Source organism: Agelaius tricolor, unplaced genomic scaffold (assembly GCF_023055355.1).
Source record: "Agelaius tricolor isolate 1412-34295 unplaced genomic scaffold, bAgeTri1.0.p SCAF_5, whole genome shotgun sequence".
Lineage (NCBI taxonomy): Eukaryota > Metazoa > Chordata > Aves > Passeriformes > Icteridae > Agelaius > Agelaius tricolor.
In genome coordinates, this window is record NW_027269265.1 from 6,511,635 (window position 1) to 6,532,085 (window position 20,451).

Genomic DNA, 20,451 nt, shown 5'->3' on the forward strand with positions numbered 1-20,451 from the left:
AAGTTAATTTTCTGCAATATGGAGATTACAGTCATGGGGGTAAAACTGTGTAGTTTTAAAGCAAGGGAATGTCACTGTTGGGCTCTGGGGGTCTTGCAGGTAATGAGGAAGTTGTGGTTGGGCTGTCCCTCCACAGATGCTGTTTGTGTGATTCTCATGCAGTTTCCACAGATGGACTTAGGGACACTTCATCAGTACCCATTTGCAGACCAACAAGAATGGCTTGGGTTGAATCTTAAATCAGTCCATAGCAAAATCTGCAGAAAATCCCTTCCCATGACCATGAAAATAGCTGATGCTCTCATGACATCACTGCACCACCTGAAAGTTCCCTCGTGTCCAGGCAGGTGCTTCTCTGACTCAAGAACTCAGAACCCCTGTGAGGTGAAGCCTCCCTGGAGGGACTCATGAGGACTTGCCCCCCCAAGTTGGGTCTTTGGAGGAATTTACCTCCTCAGGCTGAGAGGGATTCAAACCTGTACAGTCCATACAGCATAATTGTGGTGGGAGTATTTGCTAGCAAATAATGAGACTGGTGGTGCTGGAGAGAAAGCCCTGAGTTTGGATTAATGAGAGCCCTGTGGTTTGCTGGAGTTCTGTGTCTCAAGGTCAGTTTGGGGGTTAGAATTACTGCCATAAATAATGGAGCTATGAACCCCCTGGGTCTGAGTTTTGCAATTGCCACTTACTGAAGTAAAACTGCAGCTGAAATACAACAGGATGAAATACAACATCCTTCCCCTATCACACAGCTGAACTGCTTCCCATGACTCAACCCAGCCTCTTGCTTCCAACAAGGGCCAGCAGCCCCTTCCCCGTTACTTTTGAGCCAGGTGAGTTTGCCATGTGATTGCTGAAACCAAAATAAAAGGAAGAGGGGAGGGGCAGGAGGACAGGATTGTCCCTTTTGGGTGACAGCTTTAGTACTGGAGCATGTGAGCCTTGCTGCACCACATCCCCACCCACTGCTGCTCCCAAAGCTGGTGATTTTCCCAAGAGTGCTGTGGTGTTACAATAAAGGGGGACTGTGGTGAATCAACACTCTGGTAGCAAACAAAGTTTCCATTAGAAAAATCAGTGGGAAAATAAATATCTGCCTTGTTGCAGTGCAGTTGTTTTCTGTATCAAATCCAAACAAATCTCTTTTGGAGGGAGTTCATTTCCACACTGTTGATCAGCAAACAAAGCCCTGTGGGTGTGAAGCTGATGGTTTAAATGCTATGTGCATACCCTGGGTCTTGTGTGGAATGGTGAAACTGCTTTAAAGAGGAGCAAAATCAATGGCCTGAGTTTTCTGGATGTTTCCTTGGCCAGTTTGATTTCTGCTAGCTGAAAGCAACGGGTCCTAATCCAAAGAAACTTCCTTAAACATACTGGGGGAGGTTTAGGAACTGACTGCCTTGCATTAGAGGAAGTTCATGTCCAAGCCAAACAAAATGAAGAAATGATGGATGGGTAACCTGAAGGAATTCAACCCATTGTGGTATGAAAACCACCAGGAAAATGGTTATGGAAATAATAATGGTGAGGGGAAAGTTCTTTTTTTTTTTGTTGGAATGGAAGGACAGTGCTTTGTACTTCACCAGCCATTGGCATCCAGCAGCGTGTTGAGTTTTGGAGCCCATGAGCATTTCCAGCCCCACACCCCAGAGCACACTCAGCTCCACCTGTGCCCTGCAGAGTCCCCAGTGCAGCACATCTGCTGACAAAAGGTGCTTTTTCTGCCTCTGCAGCTGCATGTTTCCTGCACACAACCCAACCTGAGCTGTCAGGGACCTGCAGGCTGACTCATGGATGTAACTGCATCCACACCAGGGGTTTTCCTGGCTTAGCAGTGTCTCCTGCAGTGTGTAATCTCCTTTTTTTCTTCCACTTCTGCACAAATCCTGGGCCTGTGCTAATAGAACCCAGTAGAATAAATGAAGCCTGACTCATTTTTGCTCTACATGTAAGATGTAAAGTAGGTGATTGGGAAAATCAGGGATGATTGTGGTTCAGTCTCTTGGCTGCCATTTCTTACAGCTATGGAAGAACCTTAGGCAGCACAGTGAGAGCCAGTTTGATGTGGAATCCCATGTTCCTATTTTTAAAATCCAATTTTGGGAGTAGGAAAGAAACAACAGGAAAATATGCTGGTTCTCATGCTGTTTTCTGTGGGCAGTCCTCTATTTCTTTCCACAGCTGTGCACAGAATTGGGGTGTAGTGCTCTGACTGCTGTGTTGTTTCACTGTAGAGGTGGTTAGAGACAAAAAATGTCTTTTTTTCTTTTTTTTTTTTTTTTTTTTTCTGACTACTCTCTTTTTTTGCTGTTTTTTTCTCTTTTCTTGAAAATTATTTTTGTTGTGAATATCTCCTGGTAAAAAGGCTCCCAAGTTGTGATTCTCTCCACCTCTATCACATGCAAACACCCAAATAAACTCACCTTGGGGAGCTTCCTAGTTGGTTTGGTCATGGAGTGAGGACAGATGGAGAGGCAGAAGCAGGGCCCTGTCTGTGGACACTCAGCAGAGTTTCAGCACTGGACACCAAATATTCCCTGGCTGTTAGACCTGGTAGGAAAGGCTGAGAACACACAGGGATGGTGCAAGGAGAAATCCAATCCTTCTCAGCAGTAAATGTCCACTGGGTGTTTGTCAGGGGTGTCCTGCCAGTGTGCAGGAGCTTGGGTTTGCTCCAGCATTTTTTAACACATCTGGGATCTAAGGGAATGGCTTGGATTGGGTGCCCTCCTCCTTATTCAAGCCTAAATCAGGCAGGTTGATGCTTTGTACATTTGAATTCCCAGTTCAAGGGGCTGACAGCAAGAGCAGGATGAAGGCTCCAGACTGAAAACTCCTACAGAGCTGCAGCCACCCAGGAATTGATAGGAGCAGCTCCATGTGTGCTGCTGCACAAAATGTTCCTCCCTGTACAAAATGTTCCTCCTTTTTCTGAGAAGCTTTAACAAGTCCCTTGTTTGCCACAGACCTTTCCATTTTTCCAAAGAAAAGCTTTTCTTTCTGTGCACAGTTCTGGGTTTTGCTGAGGTAGGAGCTCTGTTCCTCTCTGTCATCCTGATCATGAAAATTTTAAGGCCAGGCCTGTGTGACTGCTTCTGTAGAAGCAAAAAACACAGCAGTGAGTGCTCTGGGATGCTCTGAGTGTTTGCATTATGCATAGATGTACTGATATTGTCTTGGTTTTGTGATCAAATGCATTTTTTTGTTACTACCCCTGCTTCCTTCAGGGCTTGGTGATGTTCCCATTGAAACTCTCACTGACTTCCATAGAGCAGAATCAAAAGTCTCTAAGAAAAAGTGGATGCACAAAGGCAGCATTAAATGTATAGGAAAACCAGAAATTTGGCGTTTAGAAAGTTTCCATTGTTCAGAGAAAATGACTCTTGTTTGTTGTTGTTGTTTTTTAACAAGCAGGCAGACAGGATGTGTGCAGTACCTCTGTATTTCACGCCTACATGATGTATTTTATTCAGTAATTTCTTTTTTTCTCGGGTAAGCTTGGAGCAAATGATAAGTTATTCTTTCTACTTGGTAACACTGCAGCAAATTCTTGAATTATTTATTTCATGCATTTTAGCTTGGTGTATTTGGATGCCTGTAAGCTAACTTTGTAACTGACTGGGTGTTTGAAATTTCTAAATAAATAGTGGTGGTTTGAAATACCTTTCCAGAAAAAAGAGGTCACCCTTCTTCTTCCCCCAGTGTCTCCTCTGGGAAAAAAAAAAAAAAAAAATTAAAAATCCCACATGCCTCGTTATGAGCAGTGGGAAGTTGATTTGTAAAACAGATGCTGCATAGAAGTAATTGAGTTGAAGTTGCTAGAAATATGTATATGCTGCACAACATCTGCAGATCTCAAGATGTATTCATTATCTTTCCAGAATTTAGATTGTAATTACAGGCCCTTTATTTAAGTTTCCATGGTGATGTAGAAAATGCTTCCCCCTTGTCCTTTGCTAATCAGGCCACTTGTGTGTTTGAATGGTGTTCGTTTTCCTCTCCCCTGGGTTAAGTTACTGTTATTAATACAGAGATATTAAGTTGACAGGGAGCTGTCGCTGCTCAGGCAGCGATTCAGCAGCAGCAGCAGCAGGCACATCAGGCAGATTTGCTGCAGATTCCCCAGTGCCACAGTTTAATTAGCCTGTGTGCTTCCAAATGTTTGTGAGGAATAGCAGCCTCTGTCATAACAAGCGATGCACTCGTGCCTTGGGGATTGGGGAAGTTGAAATCAAAGTCAAGCAGCCAATAATGTATCATACCATGCCAGGCTTCTCTCCTCCATCCCTGCACCCTCCTCCTCCTCTCCTGGCAAAAGGGCTCTGCTGTGTTTTGTAGGGGGCTGCAGGTGGCTCAGTGCCCCGACAGGAGCTCTCCAGGAGTCCTGCATCCACGTGGCCTTTGCAAAATTTCTTGTAATAATCAGAATTTCACATTTTGTTAAGCCACGTTTATCTAAGTTTACAGCCTCACACCCATGGATGCAGGATTTTAATGTTACACTTGTTTGAAAATGGTGAAAGGTGTGGATTAATTACTAAAGATGTTATATTACTCAGGATTTTTATAAAGTTGAGTGAAATGTGGACTTTTGGTTAAACTGGGATAATTTTTTATTTTTATCCTAATCACCCAAAAGAGATACACATATTATATTAATATGTGTATCTCTTTTGGGTGATTAGCATTTGCTAACCAACTTTATAGCATTTGCTGAGCAATTAGATACATTTAGTAGAGCTTACATGAGCTGCAGGTAGAAATGCAGGTATTAGGCTGAAAAGGAATGTTTATTTTTATGTGTTTTGATTATTTACAGTATCATACCTATGGATGCTGGATTTTAATGTTACACTTGTTTGAAAATGGTGAAAGGTGTGGATTAATTACTAAAGATGTTATTTTATTCAGGATTTTTAGAAAAGTTGAGAATGTGTTGAAATGGGAGAATAAAAGTTGAAATGTGGACTTTTGGTTAAACTGGGGTAATTTTTTATTTTTATCCTAATCACTCAAAAGATATACACTTATCAGTAGAATTTTATAGCATTTGCTGAGTAATTAGATACATTTGGTAGAGCTTCAGGTAGAAATGCAGGTATTAGGCTGAAAAGGAATGTTTATTTTTATATGTTTTGATTATTTGACTGGATCACATTTAGGCCATGGGGTTGTTACAGCTTGAAATAATTTTTATCCAAGAAAATTTCAAAGAAGGTTATTTTTAATAGCTTTCATAAAAATAATCAAATTTTATGACAGCTGTTCACCGACCATTTACAAACTAATGTTTAAAAGTTTTACACTTCTATCAGAGCAGGAACACAGCTTTTTTCCTCCAGTTGAGAGCAGTTTTCCAGCAGGAAGAGCAGGCTTGTGGTCAAACCGTGGCACAGCAGAGGGTCAGACCCACCAGTGTGGTGGCATGAAAGGAGTTGGCTCCTGCTGGGCTCAGCTGGACTGGGTGCTGAGTCCTGGGAGGGGAGAGCTCCCTCCTGGGCAGCAGCAGGCAAATTTTGGAGCTCTGACTGCACTTGCCATTAAATTTATACTGCAGATTTTCAATAGATCTAGCAGAGTGTGTACAAGCAGGTCCCTGTCTCCTCACCTGAGGCTGATGTTAGGTTTGAGGTGGAGGAAGGTGCTTTCCCTCCCAAAACAGGAGAGCCTCCCTCTCCCCCTGTTTGCTCAGCTGCTGGGGTTTGCCATGGAGATTATCAGAGTGAGTCTTGGCAACCCAGTCATGCCCTTGGTGCTGCAGAACGAGCTGTGGCCTGACCCCACTCCCAGCTGGGCTGTTCACACACAAATCCAAGTGTGCACAGTGACTGCTGTGTCCCTGCTGCTGCCCTCAACATCCTGCTGTGCTCCCCTGGTGCTGCTGGCAGGGACATCAGCAAAATGTCTCTGTGTTTCCATCCTGACCAAGCCAGGCCAAGAATACAGAGCATGTCCTGAGCCCTCCTTTGTCACTGTCATATTTTCTGAAAAATCCCTTTGCCAGGATTGCTTCTCCTGGGAAGCTGAGAAGCCTCAGAAAAGAATGAAAACAATAATTATCTGAGTGCTTTGGAATGTGGTCTGGAGATCGTTTACCAACAGGTGCATCTTTGATTGGTTCCATGTGAATTGTTTTTACTTAATGACCAATCACAGCCAGCCGTGTCAGACTCTGAGTCAGTCATGAGTTTTTATTATTCATTCTTGTTAAGCCTTCTGATGTATCCTTTCTCTATTCTTTAGTATAGTTTTAGTATAGTATTAATATAATATAATGTAGTAGTAATATGATATGATATATGATATGATATAATATAATATAATAAATATAATATAATATAATATAATATAATATAATAGCCTTCTGAGACAGGGAGTCAGATTCATCTCTTCCCTCATCCTGGGGACCCTCACAAACACCACACTCCTTCTCCCACCCGCAAGGTGCTGAGCACTGATGAGGGGACAGCCATGCCCCATGCACATGATGGCAGCACAGGGATGTGCTCAAGTACATTATCTTCATTTTTAAGGGTTATAATTTACATTGGTCTCCAGAGCTTGTCTGCTGCTGGCAGATGGAGCCAGCAGTGCCTGCTAGCCACGTGCCATATTTATGTGTTTGTGGTGCTACCCTGAGCAGGTTACATCTGAGCTGCTTTTTTTTGCACAAAAGTTCTCACCTCACCTTAGCAGAGGCTGCAGGGGAATGGAAGCAGGAAAAAGTTTTCAAGAGTTTTGTTTACTACTTTGTCTTAGCACATGCAAATGATTTTACAAGGTTCTTCTGTGTCACTGTCATCTTTTATGAAAAATCCCTTTTCCAGGATTTCTTCTCCTGGGAAGCTTCACCTTCTCCATGTTTTGCTCCTTTGGAATGTGATTTGGAGAATTGTTTACCCAGCATGTGAATTGTTTTTAATTAATGGCCAATCACAGCCAGCTGTGTCAGACGCTCTGAGTCTGTTATGGGTGTTTTATCATCATTCTTTTCTGGCCTTCTGATGTCTCCTTTCTATTTCTTTTAGTGTAGTTTTAGCATATAATTTTCATATCATATCATAATAAATCAACCTTCTGAAACATGGAGTCAAGTTTCTCATCTCTTCCCTTGTCCTGGGGACCCTCAAACACCACCACACTTCTGTGTGTTGTGACTTTGTGTTTTGCTCTGTTAAATTTCTTCATTAAAAAAAAAAAAAAGGTTAACAGGCAGAGTTGAGCAGCATCTAATAACAAGTAAATGTTGCTGATAGAATATGACACCATAAAGGTTTCCAGAGGTTTGAAGAGGCAGGTGATTCTCATGTTCATGCCCCAGTGCTCCCTAAATCCTTGGTGACTTTTTCTCCCCAGGGGATGCACCTGAGAGTCAGAAGTGCCCTGGCATCTTGGCCAGGAGCAGCAGCTGGCTAAAGCCTGAGTTGTGTTTTTCTCCCAGTGAGCAGATACAGGGGGGAGGATGAACAGGCAGCATCTTCAGGCAGTAACCACGATGTGGTCAGGCAGCTTGAGACCTCTGTGCCATGGTTACATGGTTTTTGATCAGAAGTGTCTGAATAAAAAGTAGATGTGGAGTGCAGACCCAAATTCAGCCACCTGCCCTCCAGCCACGAGGAGCACAGGACAGAGGTGTCTGGATGCAGAGGTGCTGCTTGCATGGAAAAAGTTCAGGAAGCTGGAGTCTGAGATTTGTAGCCTCAACACAGAAATGTTCTTTTGCTGTGGAGAACAAGTCCTGGTTCTTCCATTCTCTCTTACTAAACTTGATTTCCTGATTTTACCTGCAGCTATAATACTTAGAGGGAAGTGTCCAGGTCCAAGCCTTGCTGAAGTCCATTAAGATCTTTCCATTAATTGCACATTGTTATTGAATTCTCTTTCCTTAACCCACAGAGATTCCCATGGATTTTTATTGGAAATTTTTCCAGAGTAAAGACTGCAGGACTTGGTTGTAAATATTTTTTATCTGTGCCACATAAGTCATCTCTTTAGCAAGCCTTTTAGCAGAAGCTGAATATCTCCTTTTGTAACAACTTCACAAACACAAGGTGAACATTGGATGAATTATGCTGTATCATTTGCCAGCACATACACCAAATGTCAGGCAATGACAGAAAATTTATGGCACAGAAGGGAAGAATTTTATGATCTTCCATGGACTAATGTAATGACTCTTTTATACAAACAGAGATAAATTGCATTTAAAAACATAGCTATTTAGAAAATTGGCCTGAACACATTCTAAAACCCAGAGAAGTTCATTAGAGGGAAGAGCCATAAAAGTGCCCTTTGTTTTTAGTTCCACAGAATGTTTTAATTTTGAAATATAATTGCTTGAATTTAAGGCACCCTCCAATTAGATCATTTGAAGATTTGTCTCTCCATCTAGCTCTTCTGGTACAACATGGTGCAGAGTTGCTCTTTTATTTTGAGAGGAACCTGGTGCCACGATCCCAAAACAAAGATTTGTGGGTGTAAAGCCATCCCTGTGCCCCAAGGGTGTATCACACACTGCTGCAGCTGAGCAGATCATCTGTGTGGGAAGGATGTAGGACCTTTAGGAAGTGCTGATTCCAGACTGGGATCATGGCACGTTCAGACTTTGCCTGAGGCTTCTCTTCTCCTTGTGTACTCTTAACAGGCCTTTTGCACATATTGCTGGTAGTTTTCATTTCTTATATAATCCAAAATCTCTAGCAAACTCGGGCACAGAGCAAAGCTGAGCATCTGGGAGAGCCCTGAACTTCTCTCCCACTCAGACTTGGCATGGGGCAGAGTCTTCTCACACTGTGTTCATACAGGAGAGTTTCCTTGACCCCCTGGTTCTGTTTTCACTGTCGTGACAGTCTGCACTTTGGACTCGTTTAGCTTTAACTTTTCACCTGTTAAAAAATCTTTGTAGTAACCTGAATAGATCCTGGAGTGCACACAGCATGAAGGAAGTGTTTGGAGGATGCTCTGGGGAGATGAACAGACTGGAATGCCAGCTCTGCCCACAGCCTCTCTGCAAATCACCCTGTTAATAAAGAGCCTATTTCAGCTCTGGAAACATGGAGCCTTCTCAGGCTATTACCCAGCATGTGGTAAATTAAACAATCTTGGCCTGATTGCATAATGTCACTTGAAATTTAAGATCCTTTTTCTCCTTAACCCCTAAAATTTACAGGCCATTTTTGTTTAGATTTATTGTAATTACACAATGATTCTGCTCCTTTGAGGCTCTTCTAGGAAGTTTTTTAGCACTCTTTTGGTAGCTAATCTCCAAATTACCAGGGGCAGGAGCACTGCCTGGTCTCCCTGTGGGTTTATCTCAGTGCTAGGGTGCAGAATGGTTTGGAACTGGGGCTGTAGCAGGGGCCAGGCAAGAGAATTGCTGCTGTGGGGGGGCAAATATTCCTCAGGCTTACTTAGTCATAGCTCTGCTTTCTTTTGGGAAGAGGGATTTGAAAAATCACTGCTTGTAGCTAGGAGGATTTCAAGTCCAGAAGTACCTAGGGCAATACTGAGATTCTTTCTTCCTCTGGACTATATTTAAACAGGTTCTTAACTTTCATTATGACTTTTATACAGTTTAAAGGAGGGATCTAATTTCTTTTTTTGTTTGTTTGTTTGTTTTTTACTGTAATTTTTTTTTTCTGTAGTTTTTTTTTGGTTTTTTTTTGCATGGAAGCAAAGTAATTCCTTAGAGTTCACATAGCAAACACTCCCTTGGTCAGCACAGGTAACAGGCACACATAAATTCTTCATCTGTGTTTCTTGCTGGTTAATGAACTATGTGGTGTTAATTTAGCAAGATCTACCAGTCCCCATCTTTTAACTCTGGCAGTGGGCTTTAGGAAGTGTTGAGACCTCTCAGGACACTCCTTTGGCACAATACAATGATTCATAGAATAGAGAGATTTTGTGTCATTGAAAAAAAAGACAGCTACTGTAAATTAGCCAGAACATTTGCCTGCCAGTGTGAGGAGGGACTGCACAATGTTTTTCCAGCCTGGTTTTCAGTGTTTGATGTATCCTTGTACCTTTGGAGAGAGGCTTCTATATCCCAGTTCCTGTTAGGGTTCTATTGGAAGGTCATGTTCATCCTTTCATCTGACAGTTCCTTCACTGCCAGTTCTCCAACCCTGAGCACAGGCTTTTCTGATTTATTGGTGATTTCTGCTACCCAGTATCCCCCTTGCCTCCTTCCTGGATTGTGAACATGTGACCTGAAAGGGAAAGTTTGGGAGATGGGATTCTTAAGAAAAAAATCCCGATTTTTCATTGTACAGTACTACCTGCCCTTAATCTTAGAACTGTCTGCTATTGCTCTGCAGGGACTCTTGGCTAATTAAAGTTCAGATAATGCTGTCTCAACCCCTGTCCCTGATGCTGTGCTGTTTATTCATGTCAGGTATTCATAAGACGGTTGACATTTTCTTCCTTAAAGATCTCTCAGGTAAATTACAGGCATTTTACTGCCCTGACCTTTTCCTTTACAGGAGGAACTTTTGTTTTCAACATTTATTTTGTGGATATAATGTTGGAAGGGATGTAATTGGAGAGGTGTAGTTGTTTTAGTCTGTATGGTTGGTCTATTACCTGTAATAATCATCTAATACTGGTATTTATACGTGATTATCTCTTACCAAAACTGCTTTAAATTTAAAGAAAAAGCCAGACTGTTTCACTGATTGGTTTGGGTGAATCACCTTTTTCTTTACTTCCCCTGAATACTACATTTTTTGCTTTCCTAACACATTCATTTTGTGCCTGAGTCTCAGGGAGATGGCTTGCTCTATTAATATATTTCTGGAGTTCTCCTCTTACGGGTAGACTTTTGTGGCTTTAATGTAGTTTTTGAAAATTCCTCTATTATTGATCTAGATATTATCCCAGCAGGAGTCAAACCCACAAGACAATTGTGTGAGGATAATTTCTTACTACAGAAGCATTTTATTCTGAAAGCCTGCTGTGTGGTGTGTGCTTTGATGGATGACCCACTGTTTAAATGTGTATTAGACATTGGCTTGCTAATTAAATGCCTTAAGGAGTGCCTGGTTCCATTCAGTCTCAGTAAATGCGTGGAATTTCTGTTCTTTTATTTCTTGCTTATGCTCCTAAGTTGAGTTCTTTCTGTTTTCTGACTTAGTAGAGAAGAAGGGGAGTAATGGCAAAAAAAAAAATAAAAATTGCTTTCTACCTTCACTCAAGACTTTTTGCTCAGGGCAGAGGTGAGACAATGAGGGCTCTCAGTTCAGAACTAGGTCTGCCAGATGGAAGAATGAGGAGCAGGAGAAGAGATGGGTTCTGCATTTCAGAAGGAGTGAGAAGAGCACTCACCTGGAACTTGAGAGAGATGAATTTGGATCCCTCTTTGCTCCTGAAGGACCATCTCCCAAGAGGAAGAGGACCATAATTACGAAGCTGTGAGATGCTCTCAGACTTGTTGGTTGAAGTGCCTGTGCTTGAAGCATTTTACTGGGAGGGAGAGTGGAGATCATTCTTAGTTGAAGAGAGGGGATAAAGTTATTCTCCTAATTTCTGAGTTCTTAAATTGAAAGAGCAGCAAAGGACAGAAACAAGGACTTCTGTTCACCTGCAGGAAATGTTTCCTGACTATAATCCCCACTCCTCTCATTGGAATTTTGTGTGTGTGGAGCAGATAAACATCAGAAACAGTACATTTGCTGCTAAGGCCAAACAAAGAATTTCTTCTACTCAGAAAGATTTGGGCTTTTTGTTCTAAGACAGAGCGATGTGTAGAGGATCATAGAAAGGCTCAGGTTGGAAGGGACTTTTGAAATTTATCTACTCCAATCGCCCTATCTTGATCAAGTTATTCAGAGCCCCATCCAGCCTGACCTTGAACATATCCAAGGCTGGGGTACCCACAGCTCCTCTGATCAGCCTGTGCCAGTGGTCTCACCACCTCACAGCAAAGAATTTCTGCCTTATATCCAATTTAAATTCACCTGTTTCAGTTCAAAACATTGCCCTTGTCCTGTCACTACAGGCCTTGGCAGAAAGTGTCTCTCCATCTTTCTTGTAATCCCTCTTCAAGTACTGAAAAGCAGCAATAAGGTCTTCCTTCTCTTTTCCAGGATGAACAACCCCAAACCTCAGCCTGTCTTCATGCAAAAGGTGTTTTAGCCCTCAGACAATTTTTTTTTTTTGTTTTGGACCTGCTCTAACAGGTCCATGTCTCTCCTGCATGAGTCAGTTCCCTGCATCTCTTCAGGTGCCACGGATTTGTGGATGTTCAAGTCCCTCAGAGGGTCTCAAACCCGATCTTCTTCTAAGATAGGTGGGACTCCGTTCCTCTGACCCCTGCCTGGAGATTCATGGACTTGAGAGATGTGAGACAAGCAGCTGACAGTGAAAACTGAGACAGAAAAAGTTGTTGGGCACCTCAGCCTCCTCCATGCCACCAGATTCTCTATCTCATCTATCAGACAGGGCATAAAAACATTGATTCATTTAACAAAAGCAAACTAATAGTTTTCTATTAAACACAGTAATTAATACTATCTTTTAAAATTTGAATTTGAGACCAAATTTGAGAAAAATGTTTGTTCATTGGTAGTGACCTTCGTAGGAATAAAGACGTGGCCCTTCTTGAGTAGGGGAGTGGACAAGATGACCTTCAGAGGCTCTTTCCAACCTCACCTCCTTCTGTGCAACCTTCAAACCCCAAACAGCTCTGTTTGCTAAGGGAATTGTTATGTTTTCATAGCTGTCATCAGCTGTCTGGAAGCACAACTCATTCTTTCACTGTGACTGCCTTTTGCTTATTTGAAAGAGATGGAGGCAGAATTTTCTTTCCGTGTTCCTGAAGCAAGGCTCATCATGAGATGCATTAGGAGGAGGAATGTCCCTGGTTTTCTTCTGAAAGTACTTGCAGAACACATCCAAGGCCAAATCATGATGTTATTTTCATCTGTGTCCCTGGACATATAATTATCTGTGCTGCTCCATCCAGAGAGCTCTCACTGGTGCTTTCAAGTAGAGAAAAGCACCCTGTGTTCATAACAGAGATTTCAGTGGTGTAGGAAAGGAATCTGTGGTGTGAATTATTTTATTCTCATTAATGAAGCTTACTCTAGCCCATGGAGCACAAGTGTGTAGGACAAGATGAATTAAACCTAATAAAAGCAGTTAGAAAATTAGGTAACACAGCTCCCCTCTGTTGTCCTTGGGAGGAAAATTCAGCCCAAGCATGGGATTTGGAGATTCCTACTTGCTTTTCTGTGGTTTGATTTGTGTTTTCATGGAATAGGTTGTTTTGGGGCTGCACTTGAATATCCCAGACACTCCACTTGAATTTTGTGGATAACTTTTTCAAGTAAAGGCAATGGGTTTCTCAGTTCAGTAAGGGGTGAGAAACAGCCATGTCCCCTCCATCAAATGCTGATTTAAACAGGATTGGTTTCTTTATAGGTTCAGTGCTGCAGGAGACAGAAACTGTCTATTGTAAACACTGGGGATTAGGGAAAAGTTAAAAAAAATAAAAGAAAGGAGAGAAAGGCACATTTTGGAAGGGGGAGGAATTTGTTCTAATCCCTCTGAAATTATTTTCTTGCTGAAAACTGTTAGATCTGGATGGACTAAGCCAACTGAGTTACCAAGACAACCTCTCCTGTCGTGAAGATGACCATGTATCTGTTGATTCAAGAACAACAACCAGGAGTAGGGGCACTGGGCAGCACAAAGGGCCCAGGATGGAGCCCAGAACTGGGGATGGTGTCAGCCAGTCACACAGGGAAGGACGCCTGGAAACGGAGACAGCATTTGCCAACCAGGGATTGGAAGTAAATGATGCTACTGACAGCTCATCGGCTTGGAGCCCTGAGGTATGCTGGATTGTCATTTATTACACACACTGAAAGCTTTTGAAGGGTATTGGGGGCCAAAAAAGGTTACAGGAGAAATGAAGTGAAAAATTGATCAGCACAGCACAAGATAATGGTACTCCTGTGTGCTTGCGTGCATGACCATACACCTCTTTGTGTTTCCCCTTTTTTTCTGGTGTTTTACCCCTTGCTACTAACACTAATTCACAGAAGGGCTTTCCTTGCTTGATTTCTGACTGCAGTCTCTGAACTGAAATTGGAACTTTGGCTACCCAGCAGCATTTACTGACATTTATTAAGGAGCTCTCAGCGGTATCCCAGGGCTTGGTCACTGGCTGTACGTGCAGGGTGTGTGTCCCAGGACAGAGTATGTGGTCACTGGGTCAGATCCTTTTTCCAGGTATTTTCTATGACTTAGACAATGGGAATAATCTGAAAAGCTGGAGGCAGCTGCTGAGGGTGGCCTGTGACCTGCCCAAGTGACCATAATAATGTCCCCATTGATACCAGGCAAACTTTTAGGGAAGGAGAGAACCTGAGTCTGCTTTCCTTTAGTTCTGCACTTTTTTTTGAATCCTCAAGGAAACATTTTGGATTTTAAGGCATTATAAACACCCGATGACTTTGCATCCCCCTTTTCTATCCTCTCTGCATGATGTGTTGATTTTCATTATCTTACCGCAGGATTAAATTTCTGGAAAAATATCAGCTTGCATCAGACATATTAAAAGAACAGCACAAAGGTCATATCTTCTGCCTGAGTTAAAAGACAGCTGTGGAAATCCATACCTCCATCAGACTGTGAGCAGCAAGGCTTTGAGGGAAGGTTCTGCAGCCAGTTCAAAGCTGGAGGGCAGCTCCTTGCTGCAGATGCTCCAGCCCTAAAGGGTGTCTGCAGCAGCATTTTGGCTTTCTGCACAACCCAATCCCACAAAACACTACACCCCACATGGGAGCTGTGTGTGGCAGCAGCCCTGTCCTCTCTTTGCTGTGTTTCTGACACTGTTTGTCTGCCCTTCTGAGGCTCGTTTCTCCTTTTCCATGTTTGATTTGCTTTGCCACGGTTCACGTGTGCTGCAGTGTCTCCAGTGTCCTCTTGTGTTTCTTTGGAATGCATGGCCCATTTTACTCCTGGTGTCTACATTTTAAAAATGCAAAGAAGAGTTCCAGCATACTGGAGCAGAAATGCCCAAGACACAGTTTATCTCTTACAAGCAGCTTCTCATTCAAAGGTACTGCGTGGATTAATGAAAGACTTTTTATTGCAGGAACTAAATGTTCTGACATGCCAGAAATGCCCAAGTGTTATTATGCTCCACTCAAAGGACCTCTCTTTACAGACAGAAATGGTAATTTTATGCCCCTGCAGTGGAACCACAAGTACCATTTCAAGCCTTGTCCATAATTAGCTGCTCTTTCAGGTTTCTCTGGCAGAAATGGACTTATTTTACTTAGTGAAGTGGATGCTGGCTGTCCTGAATGACTGGGTTAGACGTGCAGTATCAATCAGGATTCTTGGCTTAGCCTCTCAATAACTCTGCTGGGAAGAGGGAAAGAAAGAAATTCAGATGAAGTACCTAAACCCCAATCTTCCCTTGGATTTCAGTTCAAGTGTCTGTATAACCAACACATTCACAAATCACTTGTGGCCCAGCTGGGCTCTGAAAGCAGGGGGGAATTCTGTCAATGACTCCCACAGAAGGAGGATTTGTAGGTGTGTAGCAAACCTGCATGGGGGTGAGTCCTGGATAGCACAGTGCTCTCAGAAAGGGCCAGGCTGTGAGTCTCCAAAGCTTGGTTTCCCATGGAAAGCTTACTGAAGGAGTTTGGCATTTCTCTTTCCCTCTTTGCCTCCAGCTCATGCAGTTTTCTCTGCAGTGGGTCTGGCCTCTGCTCTAGTAGCACAATTTGAGCTTTCCTGAAATCCAAATCTTCTCTAGCTGTTCAGTCAAAATGCAGATATCTGACCTTCAGTCTGCCTTACACACTGCCAGAAGGTGATGATATCAGCCCTGCTGGGGCAGGAAGGTATCTCTTGGATTTTCATTCCTGTGGGTTTGTGCTGATGCACTGGAGTTCACATTTTCCAGCTCAGACATGTAGATGAAAGCCAAGTTTTGCCTCAAGCATGGTTGTCTCCAGACCTCAGCAGCAGTCCTTAAATGTGCCTTGGTTCCATCTCCTCAACAGCAAACACACAGATAAAAGTGTGGAGGGAAATATGAGTCAAGCCCAACCCCATCACGTATTGAATATTATTTCATCAACCAGAGAGAAATAACTTGACTGCTACACGGGAGCACTTAACATTTTTGTAACACCATGCTCTCGCCAGGCAACCTGGCCTGCCTTGCATTTTTTGTTTTTAGCAGCCTGCTGTTTATACAGGAAGGTGTTTCTGTAGCCAAGCAAGTCATTTTGTGTGTTGTTCTCCCTTTGACATTACTTCTGCAAGACATGCAACAGCAGGTCTCTAATCTGCACACTCGGACTTTTGTGTTCAAGTCTTAAACACCTCTGAAAATGTGAAAATCTGGAGCTTTGCATGTCATGGCAGATGAATCTGGGCACTTCAAAAGTAGATTGACAGGAAGTAAACAAAAACTTTGATGTTTATCCGAGGCCCTGTTTGAGACACCCAGACGCTTCTGAAGGGACTTAACACCAGACGTCCCATGGCCCATCATCTGTTCCCTGAACAAAAAGACTCCTGTGCTGGAAAGAAGTGTTACTTGAAATGTGAAAAGAAGATAAATGTTTGAGGAGGAGGGTGACTCAGATGCTGGTGACAGGCCTTAATTCACCTTCTGGCTATTAACTGAAAATCTTTCCCTAGTACAGTGTATACTCATGTTTAAATACAAACCATTGATCACTATAGCAACCCCTTTATCATATGAAGCACATTCTAGCTCTAAGATAAAAAAGCACTGTTGAACAGAAACCCACACACCCACTCAGCAAAAGGTAAGGTGAGCATCCATGGTTTTATCTTGCTTTATCAAGATGGTTTTTGTTTTAAAAGTAGGTAAAAGATTGTGTGTGAATTGGTCCGCACATGTTGTGGTTGTTTATTGAATTTTTATTCTGAATTTATTAGTACCCAAACTGAACAGAAGGAACAGATGCTTCTCTTGGGAGATTTTAGAAGGGTATAAAGAATCAATATGTATTTAATCAGACTGCTTATCCCCATTATCATTGCTTTAGCTGCAGGAAAATTATTGAATTATGGGTTAGCATCTAGAAATGGAATTTCCATTCCACAAGAAATTCTGACATGGTGATTTCCTCTTCATATTAAACATAGTGCCTAATTTTTTTTAATTTCTAGCAGAACAAAATATCAAAAAATTTAGCAGGTTTGGCTGAATTGTTTGATTTTAATAATGAAAAAAAAATCCACCTTGAAAAGCAATTCCAGTGTATGTTCAAAGTAACAGGTTAAGTAGGTCAAGTTGTTTTGCCTCAATATTGACATGAATGAAATGTAAAAATCCCTTTGTTTAGTTTTTCTCTATGTAGAATGTTTGCCAAATTAACCATCTCCTGCAAAACACTTAAATATTGATGAAACTTTTTGTTGGAAATGTTTCAACAAGTGCTGCTGCTTACTAGAGCGTATGGGGACTATTACACAAAATCAGGCAATTAACTATCATTGGCCTTTCCAGAAACAGTTTGGATCCATATTTCACACAGCAACTGCCTATACTTTCAGGCACAAGTGAGGAGAACAATTTATTTTTAATTGGAATTGGAACCATAGAGGCAGTTGAACTCCACTGGAGGTTTTACTCCTTCCTTCCCTTTGCAGGAGCACAACGAAGTGAACAGTGTGCCAGCTCACCATTGTGCCCACGAGCCCATCTGCAAATGTGGTGACCTGGATGTCATCTTCACCTACAAATCCTCAAGCCAGAAGCTGACAGCCACTGTCCTGGAGGCCAGGGACATCCCAGACAAGGACCGCAGTGGTGTCAACACCTGGCAGGTGCACCTGGTTCTGATGCCGGGCAAGAAGCAGAGGGGCAAGACCAGTGTGCAGAGAGGACCCATCCCCATCTTCCAGGACAAAATCACCTTCAGCAAGCTGGAACCAGAGGAGCTGAGCAGCCACGCCGTTCGCTTCCGCCTCTACGCTGTGCACAAGGTGGTTGGGGAGAAGATGATGGGGGAGCAGCTGTTCTACCTGAGGGGCATCAGCCAGGAAGGGGAGGTGAAGGTGACACTGCTCTTGGAGCCACGGAGTAACCTGAGTGTAAGTTGGGTGAAGGACAGATGGAGTCCATAAAATTGTTTGGTTTTTGGTGAATATGGTGTTCCTGAAGTCCTTCATTCATTTTTGGTGAATATGGTGTTCCTGGAGTCCTTCATTCATTCAGGGCTGTCAGTGTGTGACTGGTGGATCTGACCCGCTGCCACTTAAAAAGTTATCAGGAAGGGGAAGCTCAGGGCATTTCTTCTCTGTGCAAAGCTGTGTTTTATTAACGCAAAATCGTGTGGATCTGCACAACTCACCACATGCTGTGCCATTCAGATACCCCAGGTTGGTCTGGGAACCACCAAGGCATAATTAGTCTTAATTCCAATAAGGGCAGTGGTTCTTGTGCACCACTGTGTTGGTACTGCCAGTGCAGAAGATACCTCATTTGGCCCTAGATACCAGCCTGTGGATCTCCACTGTGCAGTTTCCATCTTGCCAGAAATGCTTAGTAATGTTCTTCTACGTGACAGATGGAAGTGGAGAGCTGGGTCATGTGAAAAGGAACTGGCTGTGCTGCTTCTTAATTTTCCACACACATCACAGTTGTATCCAGCTCTGGCTATGCCAATCAATTGGTGTAGATGAGCTCTGTCATGATTCATTGTCTACAAAAGCTCAGAGAGAGGTTGTGCACGTGAGATGAATAAAACATCCTACTTCAGGTGAAGTGGAGAATAGTGAAAGCATTGTGGTAGCAAAGAAAGAAAGTAATGAAATGCACAGTACACGGCCAAAAACTGCCAAACTGAAAAGTGTATTCCATCCAAAAGCCATTATCAAGGAGATGTACAGAGTATTAGTGTAGCAGGATGTTTGCTTATCTCAGAGGCTTTGATTTACACTCGTGATAACACTTCACTCAGAGTTCCTCATCTTTAAAGAGAAAGTTCAGAGATGTGTTTTTGCAAAAGTGACGCTCTGATTCTTCTGGTGCCCCGGCATAATTAATTCTCAGTTATTGTAATTTCTTAGCAGAGATCTTACTGAACAAGGCCACAAGACACAAATTAAGGGGGGGGGGGGAGGGGTGATGAATGTCCTGATGATTCTCTCAGTGCTCTTTCCCTGCAGAGTGCAGATTCTCAGCTGAGTCTGTCAGCAATCTCTCACAGTGATAGCGCTTCCTCAACACAATCCCTGTCGCATGGAGGGGTGCCAGAGCTGCTCGTGGGACTGTCATACAATGCCACTACAGGGAGGCTGGCAGTGGAGATGATCAAAGGCAGCCATTTCAGAAACCTTGCAATTAATAGGCCACCTGGTAAGTACTTTCACTGCTATTAAATAGCACCCTTGAGCCAAAATTTGCTTTTTTATTTTCTTCCTCAAGGTACTCAGCTAGAGCATTTCTGAGCTGGGTTCCCTTGCAGAGCACCTGATTGAAAATTAAGTATTATTTCAGATGCATGTGCTGATAAATAGTACAGGGCAATTGGAGGGAATCATCTGAAGGCTCAGCTGATGGTACAATAATACCTGAATATCTTCTTTATTCCTCATACCTTTACAACATCTGATTATGGCAAAAGTGCTGCTGTACCCAAAGCACAGAATTCTCAGCAGATCCATAAAAAAAGTGAATAAAAAACCACTTTCCAAGTGTTTTTCTATTAAAAAAAACCACTTTCCAAGTGTTCGAATGTTACCATGTGACCCACAGAGGCCCTGCCTGGTGCCATTAAGTGTTTCCCAAGGCTACACTTGGTTTAGTCCCCTTGCTGTGCTGCTGAGTGCTGAGTGAGCTGGTGCTCTGGGCCCTTTGGGGACCCTCCTGCTCTGAATCTTCCACTGCTCACTGCTACACAGGGAAATCTTCTGCAGAAAGAAGATTTGAAGGTTGTTGCAACAGCTGAGTTCCTTTCCTCCAGTCCTAAAGGAAAAAATGGAAATTGCCTAAAGTAGGTTTACTTGGTGCCTGAGCTGCAGTAAGTCCTGGAGAAGGATGGTGCTGGTAATGTCCATGATAGAGATGGAGTCACAGCCACAGTTTGCTGCTGGTTGCCTCACTCAGGGGTTGAACAGAGTGCTTCATTCATCTCCTGCTGTCCTTTTGCCTCTTGTCTGAAACCAGCAGCTGATGGCAATGTGAAGCAACCTTTTTGTTTGCTGTCTGTGATGTGTGCCTGCTTGTCAAAGTAGGTAAACCTTTGGCAGCTCCTTGCCTTCTCTGGATTTGACAGAGTATCTCAAGCTGCAGAAAACTGAAATGGCTTTTGCAAGATGCTCTGCTCTTTGGTTCAGATGTAGCAAAATATTGATGAAATATTTCAGTACATGGATGTGAAAATTTAGGTTTTACACTAAACTATACTGAAGTAGATTACAGAAATAATCTGTCATCAGTCAGTC

At 42.8% G+C, this 20,451-nt stretch overlaps 1 protein-coding gene across 14 annotated transcripts in view; it reads left to right on the forward strand.

The window, feature by feature from the left end:
• The window catches only part of SYT16 (synaptotagmin 16), a 115,391-nt gene that overhangs the window by 74,826 nt on the left and 20,114 nt on the right, over positions 1–20,451 (forward strand). For all 14 annotated transcript variants that reach the window (XM_071426238.1, XM_071426235.1, XM_071426249.1 and 11 more), the window contains 3 exons: positions 13,579–13,835; positions 17,653–18,096; positions 19,174–19,363. In XM_071426238.1, the coding sequence (XP_071282339.1) occupies positions 13,579–13,835; positions 17,653–18,096; positions 19,174–19,363 (891 nt within the window). The remainder of the gene's footprint in view (positions 1–13,578; positions 13,836–17,652; positions 18,097–19,173; positions 19,364–20,451) is intronic.